Source organism: Apium graveolens, chromosome 11, assembly GCF_009905375.1.
Source record: "Apium graveolens cultivar Ventura chromosome 11, ASM990537v1, whole genome shotgun sequence".
NCBI classification, from domain to species: Eukaryota; Viridiplantae; Streptophyta; class Magnoliopsida; order Apiales; family Apiaceae; genus Apium; species Apium graveolens.
The window spans coordinates 203,817,400-203,830,569 of record NC_133657.1 but is presented as its reverse complement, the minus strand read 5'-3'; the positions used below and the strand labels follow the sequence as shown (position 1 = coordinate 203,830,569).

At 35.9% G+C, this 13,170-nt stretch overlaps 1 protein-coding gene across 1 annotated transcript; it reads left to right on the top strand.

The window, feature by feature from the left end:
- The first annotated feature begins 7,444 nt into the window (after positions 1-7,444).
- LOC141696552 (uncharacterized) lies at positions 7,445-10,800 on the top strand. Its single transcript, XM_074500678.1, has 5 exons — positions 7,445-7,799; positions 8,366-9,074; positions 9,337-9,585; positions 9,676-9,781; positions 10,165-10,800. The coding sequence occupies exons 1-5, from the start codon at positions 7,445-7,447 to the stop codon at positions 10,798-10,800; spliced, it is 2,055 nt and encodes a 684-aa protein (XP_074356779.1).
- Positions 10,801-13,170: the final 2,370 nt, after the last annotated feature.

Below are 13,170 nucleotides of genomic sequence, written 5' to 3'. Positions count from 1 at the left end.
ACAATTCAGTCTAACCAACATCAACTGTATAATTAAAAAGAAACAAAGTAACTAGTTGAACAAAAGATCCTGACTGTAAACACCTAGTTTGCGTGGCGTTTCATGAAATATTTTGCAAACTCAATACGGATCTCATTGATGTCATCAGCCGTATAATCTAAGTTTGACCTGCGCATCCACTGAAAAAACACAAAAACATATAGACAAGTCACAAGTACTATTGTACGAGTAAGAGTATAAAGTCAATCGGAAATCCACAAGTGAAAATCTCACCTTGGCCACAAACTCAAGTTCTTTGTCCTCAACGATCTCCTTCATGTAACGCATCACAAACAGGCCACAATCCTTGCTTCCTGCCTGGACCGGAACTCCCTGAAATTTTAAAAAAAAGTAACTAAGTAAAACGATGTCCTTAAATGACATACATAAAATATGAGCAGAATAGATTAATACCGCCATTTTCTCCCATAATATTTTCTTCTTCGCAACCTTGTTCAGATCCTCTTTGTAAATTTTAATGGCACTGCAACCACATAAAAACCAACAAAAAATCAAATCACTGAAAAATATGTGGTCTTTCATGGTTCAAGACTACATGCACATAAATTATAAACTGAACTTACTTGTCCACAACATCGACCCATTCCCCATTAGCAATTCGACACTTAAGAGGGTCCATGTAGTAGACAATCTCCGTCTCAGGATTTGCAACAGTCAGAGTCCAATGGTTGCTACTCAAATTGCAACAATTGAACACCATGTTAATATTAATATTGTACTCAAGCAAATCTTGTACTAATGCACACCATGTTGCCAACATTAATACCCCAAAAATAATCCAAGGTGACACATCCTCACTTATTTTAAATATCAACCTATTGTAAAAATTAAACCCAAAAATTAAAACAAACATTTCCAGTTATAAACTCAGTAATTAAACTTATGAATTTCACTGAATATTATCAGATTTAACCTTAAAATTTGAATTTCACTTATGATGCTCTTAAAAAATCAACTAATATACTGCAGGACATATAATCATGTTTAACCACAAAATTATATTAGAATGTCTACGCGGATATTCTATTAAAACTTACATGGAATTGTAAGGCAATAGAAAGTATTGTCCTTTCTTAGCATTCTTAAAATGTGCAGCCAGTGCACGTGACCTCTGGCCTGCATTACCACATCCGATGGCACCAATCGTGCTCGGATCTACAAACCTTATCATGCTGCTCATCTTCTGGTTTCTAACATGGTCATTTAACAAGCTACATATAAAATGAGCAGTAGTGAGTAGAGTATGATAAGGGACTATCTACAAAAAAATAATTAAATATGTGGAGAAACTTACTGAATAAAAAGGCAAATGATAGAGCCTGAAATTTCACCTCCAGAGCACACCGCATAAATATCTGATAAGTAAATGACATGTTTTTTTGTCGAGGCAAAGGCTTCTTTGCATAGGTCAAAAGAAACATTCCTCCCATCAGCTAGGGCACCCTGTTCCCATGTCCATAAGCACTTTAGTGCAGATGGGTAATTTTCACCCATCTCAAGCACAAACCCCGGTTCAACATCTGCAACCACTTTAAACGTCTTCTTTATTTTCTTTTTCTTGCCTTTCTGTAAAAAAATAACCATGTTAAAATAGTATGAAATACATACTACATGCAGTAAAAATACTAATAGAAAAAGATTATGACCTTTGCAGCTGACAAAACATTAGAAGTGTTACTGTTCCCTGTGGTTATCAGGCTTCTCGGCCATGGGATAAAAGTTCCTACGGCTTGTTGCACAGTCACAATTTCATCACCGATGGGGAAATGAGGCATCACCTTGAATGACTTGAGTGATTCACACTCTTGCATTCTCTTCATTAAGTCTTACTCCATGAATTGTCGGCTCTCCACCCTCAGGAACAACTACTTCATCAATCCTCGCACAAGCTACAATGTTGTTGAGCGATCCTACAGCCAATTTCATCAAAAAATTATCTAAAGCATTCACTTTCACTTGCTCACATGTCTTCTCCTCAACAAACCTAACACTTTCATCCTCCCCGACCACCTTCTTAGTATCCTCACGTTCCTCCGCAAAATCAATAAACAAAGGATCAATCCTCTTAAACTTCTGAACACCCCCCTCATTTTCAACCGGAATTTTTTTCTTTGCAGCTTCAGGTGTATAATGATTCTTTACACCTATATCCCCGTCAACCCCGTCATCAGAGTGACAACTTGCTTGTTGGGAAGTGTGTTTCGGACTACTATCTTATTGAACAGGTTTTTTCAAAATCTCTGCCCTGAGCTTCTCCATTTATGCAGCCCAGAAAGCATCTCTCTCCTTGATAATCTTTGGAGTTTCATCTGCCATGAATCTCTGAACTCTTTCCTGTATCTTTTCATCCATTTTCTTGGCTTTCTTTTGCCTAGGGAGATCAAAGTAAATGCTCTGTTTTACATGAACACCTTGGCCACAGACCCTCTCACCATGCTCAGGCTTACCAAGCACCAGGGTCAAAACGTCGTCAACACCTTCTGCTTTTAGTGTCCCTTCCTTGACCTCCTTTTTCAGTTTTTCCTACAATATTACGAGTACCATATCATCAGTATGTGCTATTTCCATATAAAAGACTAATTCAATTATATAACTGTCAAACTTGTACATGGAGTATAATATGGAATTAAAAGTTTGCCAACAATTTAGGGAAAAAAGGTTCTAATTAAATGACGAGGTACTGAACAAACTGAATTAAGACACAAATTTATTACTTACAATTTCCTCTGCTTTTTTCTGAACAACGTCACTTAAAAATTTTCCATCTTTGTCCTTTCTTTCGAGGACCCAGGTTGATGATCGATCAACTTCCTCTTCATCTGGATGGGATTGATACTGCATTCATATGTAGATGAACTTCTTAGTAATAGTATAAACATCAGTCACATTACTTGAGTAATAACTAAGTTGTTTCACTATTACTTACCCATTCATTCTCGAGGTTAGCATAACCTTTTCGAGACATGCGATGAGCATATACACTTAGCATCCTTCTTCCTACAGCTTCATCATGACATTTCTTCATAAAAAGCACAAGTTTGGTTATAAGATGATTAGTAAGTATATATTGTTCCAATGCTTAACAAGTCGCCAAGTGCTTCATAAATGCTAAGTAGAAACATACCAAAAACTCAGGTGACGTGCGATCAGCAAAAAATATATCCCAATGCACTTTTTCAATAGAAGAAAAATCTGCAGGAGGATATGCCAGCATTTCAGGTTGATCTCGATAAGGGAGAATGTAATGCGTCGTCGGGCGACTTTTAAACTCCCTCCATTTTTGACCCACCGAACGTAAAACCAACTTCTTGGCGGACGGAGGCAAAACAAAAGCCATCTACATATTGGAGCAATTTAAAATATATCAGATACACATCAGTACCAAATCAACATAAGCAGTTTTTAAAAAATGAGCAAGTTAAAAAAAACAATTTCAAAAATGAATATATAATGAAAGAAGCAAATCAACATAATATTTTTAATTTGTTTTACCAGCACACAGTCCCAAATCTTTGTCTTTACTTCATCAGGTACACATTTCCAACTATCATGCCATATTGGTAGTTTGGTTCTCGCCAAAACCCCAATATAGGATTGCATATCTGCCGCTTCAGGACCAAACGGCTCTCCTTTACCATTAAAAGTTACTGTAAGTTTGTTTCCCATAATCTTCCGTCTCACAATTCGATGCATGGTTACACAGCCTCGCTTAAGCAGTTTTAGTCCTTGACTATCATTTGTGGTGGTAACAGGCTTCGCTCGCTTCCTTTTTTTTGAAATTTCTTTCTGCAAGGTTTCAGATATAGCCTTCTTCCTTATGGATTTCGGGGAAGAAGTGGATGGGGTGGGGGTCTCAGTGGGTGTCTTCTTGTTACAGGACCTTGTCTTCCTTAAAGCTCTGATCACATTCATCGTACTCTGATGAGATGAAGATCGGTTGTTCCTTTTAAACTCCTTCCTCTTCTTCTCTATCCTTGGTGACTTTCTTGTCTTTAACTCTGACTTCTTTGAATTGATTGTCTTTTTAGGTGTAGCCATAATCTATATGCCACAGAAAAATAAACATATAAAACATCATAAAAACCCCAAATACATAAAAAGGAATCATCAACCACCCAAACAAGAATCATCAGTAAACACCTCAACAAATAAGTCAATAACCATATAAAAAGGAATACAAATAGCATAAAAAGGAATAAACACAACCTTAATCGATTGAGCTGTTGCATGCAAAATTTTATACACAAAAGCCCAAATTTTGTAATCGAATGAAAACCCTAAATAGTATACACAAAACCCCCAGATCTATGAAATCGAAAAACCCCAAAATAAGAAGCTATGAAATCGAAAACCCCCAAGAAAAAATTCCCAAAAATCTATGAAATCTTTGCTCTAGGGTTGAGCATATACCTTCCCAAGCTGGAGATGGAGTGATCGTGGGTATAATCGTTGAAATCGCCACTAAGCTGGGGTTGAGTGATCGTGGGTTGCGAGGAGATGAAATGAGCTGAAATGAGCTGAAATGTTACTTTACAACACCGGGAAAAAACGAGGGGGGGGGGGAAACGATATGGGGGGAAACAAAAAATCAAACCAACGGATGAGATTGCAAGCTGGCTTTCATCTAACGGCCAATGCAGTTTCCTATAATATTGTTTTTATTTTTAAAAGTAAAATAAGTGAAAATAATTTTTAAGAAATAACCATGTTAGATTTAGGTACAACAGTTTTGTCTAAATATGTGTAATTAATTTTATCCTACAATTTCGATAAATTTATACGAATAAGTATATCATATTAATAAGATCAGATTATGAATATAATGTACTATAAATAACCCAGATAAGTATATCACCCAAACCAACATCTCGCAAATCCTAAACCGAGTTAGTGATTCATCGACATGATGCAGTTATTCGGGTTTTTACCCATATATCACACAATCCAAAAATCTTGAAAATCCTAAACCGAGTTAGAGATTCCTCGACTTAATGAATTAATCCAATTTTTTACCCGGAAATCACACAACCCGAAATCTCGAAAATCCTAAACCGAGTTAGTGATTCATCGACATGATGCAGTAATTCGGTTTTTTACCCGTATATCTCACAACCCGTAATCTTTTTAACATGGAAAACCGAGTTAGTGATTCATCGACATGATACAGTAATTCGGTTTTTTACCCGTATATCTCACAACCCGTAATCTTTTTAACATGGAAAACCGAGTTAGTGATTCATCGACATGATGCAGTACTTCGGTTTTTTTCCCATATATCACACAACCCGAAATCTCGTAAATCCTAAACCGAGTTAGAGATTCATCGACATGATGCAGCACTTCAATTTTTTCCAGTATATCACACAACTCGAAATCTCGCAAATCCTAAACCGAGTTAGTGATTCATCGATATGATGCAGTACTTCGGTTTTTTTCCCGTATATCACACAACCCGAAATCTCGCAAATCCTAAACTGAGTTTGAGATTCATCGAGATGATGCAGTACTTCGGTTTTTTCCCATATATCACACAACCCGAAATCTCGCAAATCCTTAACCGAGTTAGTGATTCATCGACATGATGCAGTACTTCGGTTTTTTTCCCCGTATATCACCCAACCCGAAATCTCGCAAATCCTAAACCGAGAAAAAGATTCATCGACTTGATGAATTAATCCTATTTTTTACCCAGAAATCACACAACCCGAAATTTCGAAAATGCTAAACCGAGTTAGAGATTCATCGACTTGATGAATTAATCCGATTTTTAACCCAGAAATCACACAACCCGAAATTTCGAAAATGCTAAACCAAGTTAGAGATTCATCGACTTGATGAATTAATCCGATTTTTTACCCGGAAATCACACAACCCGAAATTTCGAAAATCCTAAACCGAGTTAGTGATTCATCGACATGATGCAGTAATTCGGTTTTTTACCCGTATATCTCACAACCCGTAATCTTTTTAATATGGAAAACCGAGTTAGTGATTCATCGAAATGATGTAGTACTTCGGTTTTTTTCCCGTATATCACACAACCCGAAATCTCGCAAATCCTAAACCGAATTAGTGATTCATCGACATGATGTAGTAATTCGGTTTTTTACCATTATATCTCACAACCTGTAATCTTGTTAAAATGGAAAACTGAGTTAGTGATTCATCGACATGATGCAGTTATTCAATTTTGCTCCCGTATATCACACAATCCGAAACCTCGAAAATCCTAAACCAAGTTAGAGATTCATCGACTTGATGAATTAATCCGATCTTTTACCCGGAAATCACACAACCCGAAATTTTGAAAATCCTAAACCGAGTTAGAGATTCATCGACTTGATGAATTAATCCGATCTTTTACCCGGAACACAAACCGGTACTCAAAATTTAAGATAATATCACAGTCGTTGTTTCTAGTGTTTCTGGTGTTTAAGCCTTCAATTTTATATGTGAGCTCCTCCATTTAGTAATTTGGGGACTATATTTTACTTGAATTTATGTGTGCTTTGGATATGTGTTTAAATTGTAGCTCAACTCATCTAGCTCAACTCATCTATAGTTTAATTTCTGTTTAATTTATAGCTCAACTAATCTAGGTCAACTAATATGTAGTTTAATTTCTGTTTAATTTTTAGTTTTTTTTGTGTTTAATTTTTAGTTTAATTTGTGTTTAATTTGTAGCTCAACTCATTTAGATGTAGTTTAATTTGTGTTTTTATAGTTGCAGTTTTTGTAGTTATGTTATGTTTTTGTAGCTCAATGTTCTCTTCTCAACTCATTGCAGTTTAATATAGTTGTTAGTTTTTGTAGTTATATTATATTTTTGTAGCTCAATGTTATGTTTATGTTAGATGTTTTTGCTTATCATTGCTTAATGTACATCTATGCTCTGTTTTTGGAGTTGCAGGTTTGACCATATCATTGCTCTGTTATGTTAGTGTAGCTGCAGTTTTTGTAGTTGTGTCATTTTGACCATGTCTCCAATAAAAGGATTCATCTTATTTGACCATGTCGTTTTTGTAGTTGTGTCGTTTTGACCATATCATTGTGCCATTTCTCTTTTTCAGTTTGTTCAAGTTAAAAGATGGATAGATCATGGTTAAAAGCTGATAGAAGAACAAAAGAGTTTAAGAAAGGAGTGGACGATTTACTGATGTTTGCATTTGAGAACGGGTATAACGAAGACAAAATAAGTTGTCCCTGCTTAAAGTGCGCACACAGCAAATCTTGGAAAGCTCGGATTGTTTAAAATCATCTTTTCCAATATGGCATTGATGAAACTTATACACGCTAGATATGGCACGGGGAGCCAAATCCGGTAGAAAGTTCTCCACGGGAGGAAAGTGACTCCTCTGGATCTGTTAACCAAGTGTACACAGGAATGGGTGAAGTTGACGAAGATGATGATGATTTCTCTTCAGATTCTTCAGATTTCATCAATCACGTGGAAGCTGAGCATGAACCTCTTTATCCGGGTTGTGAGAATTACAGTAAGATGAAAGCTTTGGTTAAGTTATTCAACTTGAAGGTGAAGCATGAAATGTCTGATTCATGTTTTTCTGATGTTCTTTTATTGATTGGCTATTTGCTTCCGGATGGCAACAACATCCCTTCTTCTTTCAATGAAGCAAAGAAAACCTTATGTGCATTAGGAATGGGGTATGAGAAGATACACGCATGCCCGAATAATTGTCTCTTATATCGTGGGCAGATAGATGAAGATGAGGCAACTTGTGGTATATGTAAGGCCTCTAGATGGAAATTGAATAATAAAGGAAGGAGTCTCTGCAAAGGTTTTATGGTATTTTCTGTTGATACCAAGAATAAGAAATTTGTTCAACACACCTTATATTGCAAAGGACATGACCTGGCACGAGACGGAGTGAGAACAGGATGGTAAACTGAGGAATCCGGCTGACTCGCAAACATGGAAAAATGTCGATCAAGAGTGGCCTGATTTTGCATCAGAGAGTAGGAACCTTCGGTTGGCTTTATCCTCCGATGGTTTCAATCCTTTTCATGGCAACCGTACCGAATATTCAAGTTGACCTATTTTGCTATCGGTTTACAACCTTCCACCTTGGCTCTGTATGAAAATAAAGTACATTATGCTTTGCTTATTAATATCAGGACCGACTGAGCCTGGAAATGATATTGGCGTGTTCTTGCAACCACTTATAGAAGATCTGCAAGAGTTGTGGCGCGGGAAACAAGTGTATGACGCATATAAACAAGAGACTTTCTTACTAAGGGGGATATTAATGGACGATAAGTGATTATCCGGCCTTGGGGAACTTGTCAGGAAATGTAATTAAAGGGTATAATGCTTGTACTGTTTGTGTTGACAACACAAAGGCTACTAGTCTTGTTCATTATCGGAAGGCGGTGATTATGAGGCATAAGAGGTGGTTGCCCCGTCATCATCCGTATAGAAAGCAAAAATCAGCTTTTGATAACACTGTTGAAAAGAGTGTTGCTCCAATTCCGTTAACTGGTGAGCAAGTTCTTGGAAGAGTACATTATCTAAGGGACCATGTCTTTGGTAAGACACATCGCCAACCTCGATGGAAGAAAGGTGATGCTCGACCAGTTTGGAAGAAGGTATCTATATTCTTCCAACTTGAGTATTGGAAGTTTTTTCCGGTGAGCCGTGTTCTCGATGTGATGCACATCGAGAAAAATATATGTGAATCTTTGCTCGGAACTTTGCTAAATATTCCTGGAAAGACAAAAGATAGGGAGTCTGTCCGTCTTGATATGGATGACATGGGAATAAGAACGGAGCTGAGGCCAAAAACTCCCGGAAAGAAAGAGAAGGTACCTTTGGCTTCATGGAACTTATCAAATGCAGAAAAGAAGGTAGTTTGCTCATCCTTTCTTCAGATGAAGTTACCGGATGGATTTTGTTCAAATATCAAGAATCTTGTTAATATGGAAAAACTTCGGCTTGTTGGAATGAAATCTCATGATTGCCACACAATATTGCATCAGTTGCTTCCAATTTCGATTCGGTCAGTACTACAAAAGCAAGTCAGTTGCACAATAATAAGGTTTTTCCTATTTTTCAAAGCAATTTGCAGTAAAGTCATCGATGTAGATAAATTGGAAAATATGCAATCTCAGTTGGTGGAAACATTATGCCAGCTAGAAAAACACTTTCCCCCTTCGTTTTTCGATATGATGATCCATCTCTCAATGCATCTTGTGAGAGAGGTTAAGCTTTGCAGGCCAATCTTTCTTCGTTGGATGTATCCTTTCGAGAGATATATGAAGGCGTTTAAGGGATATGTACGCAACCTTGCTCATCCCAAAGGCAGAGGTATATGTTGCCGAGGAGGCCGTTGAATGTTTGGTCAATTTTGAAGAAGCTACCATAGGTTTTCCAAAAAAGGGTAAGGATGAGGAAAATGGAATAACCAGACCTCTTTCCGGTGCGACAATCATAAAGCCGAGCAACGAGGACTTGAAGCATGCACACATATGTTTTCTGCAAAATAGCAATGACATCAGGCCATATTTTGAGTAAGTTACTAATGTGTGTGGGTATTTTGTTATTCATTTATTTTCAGCCTTTTCATGATTCACTATTAAAGCAATTTTTTTTACTTGTAGTGAACATATGACATCTTTGATGGAAAGATACCCGCAGCATGAAAATGACCAAGTATGGCTAAAAAACAAGCAAAATGATCAATTCCCCGAATGGTTCAAGAAAAAGGTAAGATTTCTATTAGTCTTCTTATTACTATTTTTATGTCGTCCTAATTAAAATGTAAGTGACAACTAATATAGGAACTCAAAAAATTCCAATAACAATTTAAAACACAGTCCTCTTTTTAATTACTAATTGCGCTGGACTTCCGCATGATTTTTGAGCATGAGTCAAAAAAACCTAAATCCAAGTACAAGTATGATCTGCGTATTTATATAGTCCTTGCTTAAGGATTTACTGGTATAGGATGGTGTAAAATATATCTTTAATATTGGAGTAACTCATTTCATTTACTTTAAAAGTAGCTTAATTATAAGTATACACTCAAACTCCATATTATAATATTATAATTATATTATAACTTGTATAAATAATATGTTTTTGGACAGATTGAAACAGAATTGCTCCATGATCATAATGGCATAACTGATGAGATAAGGTGGATTGCAGAAGGGCCTAACAAGAATGTTCCTACATTGAGCGGTTATAGAATCAACGGTGTTAGTTATAGCACCAATGATCGCGATGATAATCGACAAGTCCAGTGTAGTGGTGTTTCTGTTGTTGCTGATACATTGATGCTTGTTGAAAAAGATAACACTGTTGAACATACTGCACAGACCTATTACGGAGTTATAACAAGTATATGGGAGTTAGACTATAATAAATTTAAGGTCCCTATATTTTATTGTAATTGGGTAGATATTAACAAAGGGGTAAAAGTCGATGACTTGAGATTTATATTGGTTAATTTGAACAAATTAGGATTTGTAAATGATCCTTTCGTGCTAGGAAAACATGTTAAGCAAGTTTTCTACATTGATGATCCTCTTGAGAAATTCCGGTCTGTGGTGTTAAAGATACCAGAAAAGAACTTGCATGACCACTATGATGAGGAAAATGATGGCTCTGTAGAAATAGAACTTGAGAATGAGCTACAAACGCCCATGTTCCCAAATGTTGATGAACATGATGAAAAAGCTAGTTATATGCGAGAGGAAGAAGAATGGATTCAACTTCCATGATGGTAATATATAGGATTATTTATACAGCTTTGAATTCTTTTACCGATCACTTGTCTTTTTCTTATAGGTGAAACTCACATTATATATCTACATGTACTTCTGCTCAACCCCTTGATGAGATTACTTTTACCGTGGTAAAATCATCATCTAGTTGACTTTGAGTTTGTTTGGTTATAATAGATGATGATTTTATCATAGAAAAAATAATCATTGGGCGGACAAACACATAGGAATATTATGGCTTGCTTGGAGACAGGAGGCCGGCCGGAGATATGTTTATTATTGCAAATGATAAAATTATACAATTTGTGGTATCAAACTTCTAGTCCTTAAGGTTAATGTTATGTTTTCTATATATGCAGATTTACTTGGCGTCGGTCATAACACAAGTCCTTCAAAACTGTGGCTAAGCAGCATGCAACTTAGCAAAGCCAAGCCACGAGAACTGTCTACCCATTTTCATTTTAACATTCATTGTTGTTTGTGGAAGTCTTTGTCGAGACAGCTCTGTTTGAGTTCCAATTTGATTTGAATTTCTTGTACAATTCATGTACTGATTACTAAATTTATTGATGTGATTTTCTACTCTGTTAGAATTGGTTTACAATTCCGCTTTGACCATTTCTAGTTTGCTGTTGGTTCGTTAATCTATGGACTAGATTTTGGTGGTATGTTGGTGTTTGGTTTGTGTAACTCGGATGTGACATATACAAGTCAAATTTTTTTTCTATCTTCATTAAACGGACAACAATTTATTATGACAATATCCTAAACCGTCTTCTAAACGTGAAATTCAAACAACCATATCCTAAACTGTTGTATGATACACATTATTTCACGGTATCAATAACCATTGTCTATGAAGTTTGCATTAGATAATGGTATTTAAACTCTGTTGTCTGATATTCAGTAAAACCTTGGTTTCTATAAACTATTGTCTAACTTGCACAACAATTTTGCCAAACACCATCGTCTTATGATGAAAATGAATTTATATACAAACAACATGTGGACACCATTGTTGTAAAGCGTTCTAAACAATAGAGCGTCAAAGAACTGTTGTGTCAATATATCAAAGCATGCAACTTAGACAACAGTGTGTTGAATCAGCTATAACTGTTATTATACGACAACCAGGATAACTGTTTTTTAATTACAAAGAAAAGCCAGTTGTTTCTATTTTCGGGACGATGGGTTTCTTCTCAACTGTTGTCTGATAACAGTTGTAGGAGACTGAATTTTTGTAGTGCAGCGGACACAGCTATGATTTCAAGAAAAAGATGGAGAAGGGAACAAGAGACCTAGGCATTACTCACCCAACTCATGTCAGTCACTAAAGAGGTGATTTCTTAAGTTATATCCGAAGTGATTAATGGCATGGACTTGGAATGTCAGGTGATAACTAGCTAGTTTTCTATGTTTAAATCCAATAATCTTCTGTGTTTACTCTTGTCTCTTTAATTTGAAAATTTTCTCATTCAAGTATTGGGGTTTTAAAAAACATATTAATTTTACATATATAAAGCTATTTTATGATCACTTATATGATTTTTGGATAATTGCAGGAAATAATGAACACACTTCTCCAATAAATTATATTAAATTAAATGATATTGGGGTAAGTTGCATAAAATTAATAATTTTTTAATCATTTTAATTTTAAAGTAAATCATCAATATAGCCTACATCAAGTATATTCTCATTTTCTTTTATTTTGCAGGTGTTAGGTTGTTGATCCATCACAAGCTGGCCAAGAATTATAAACATAAGTGATTGTTAAAGAGACTAATTTATATTAAGGTGTCCAAGCTTAGGAGTGAATACAAGGGGTTATTTTTAATTTGATGAATTTAGCTCAAGATTTGTAGTAAATCAATATATGTCTTATTAGATTTTTTTCTCTACCAGCTGACTGTGGCAGGCAGGTGCCTTTCTTTCTTGGGAAAGGGCTGTCTTTCCAATCAGGTTTGTCTTTGCTGCTTTTTCATCTTTCACTTGTTCACTAAGCTCCTAAATGGCATCCCTTAATCATTGGTTTTTATTTGCATCAGTTTCCACCATCCAAGAATTATACACCGGACTTATGTCAGCGAACACGGAGATGATTTCAAGAAAAAGATGGAGAGGGGAACAAGACCTAGGCATTACTCACCCAACTCATGTCAGTCACTAAAGAGGTGATTTCTTAAGTTATATCCGAAGTGATTAATGGCATGGACTTGGAATGTCAGGTGATAACTAGCTAGTTTTCTATGTTTAAATTCAATAATCTTCTGTGTTTACTCTAGTCTCTTTAATTTGGAAATTTTCCAGGAAATAATGAACACACTTCTCCAATAAATTATATTAAATTAAATTATATTGGGGTAA

Coding starts and splice junctions, on each gene's coding strand:
- LOC141696552 (XM_074500678.1), top strand. CDS start 7,445: ATGGGTGAAGTTGACGAAGATGATGATGATTTCTCTTCAGATTCTTCA. Junction 9,075..9,336: donor TTGCTTCCAATTTCGATTCG/GTCAGTACTACA, acceptor AGATATATGAAG/GCGTTTAAGGGATATGTACG. Junction 9,782..10,164: donor CCGAATGGTTCAAGAAAAAG/GTAAGATTTCTA, acceptor GTTTTTGGACAG/ATTGAAACAGAATTGCTCCA.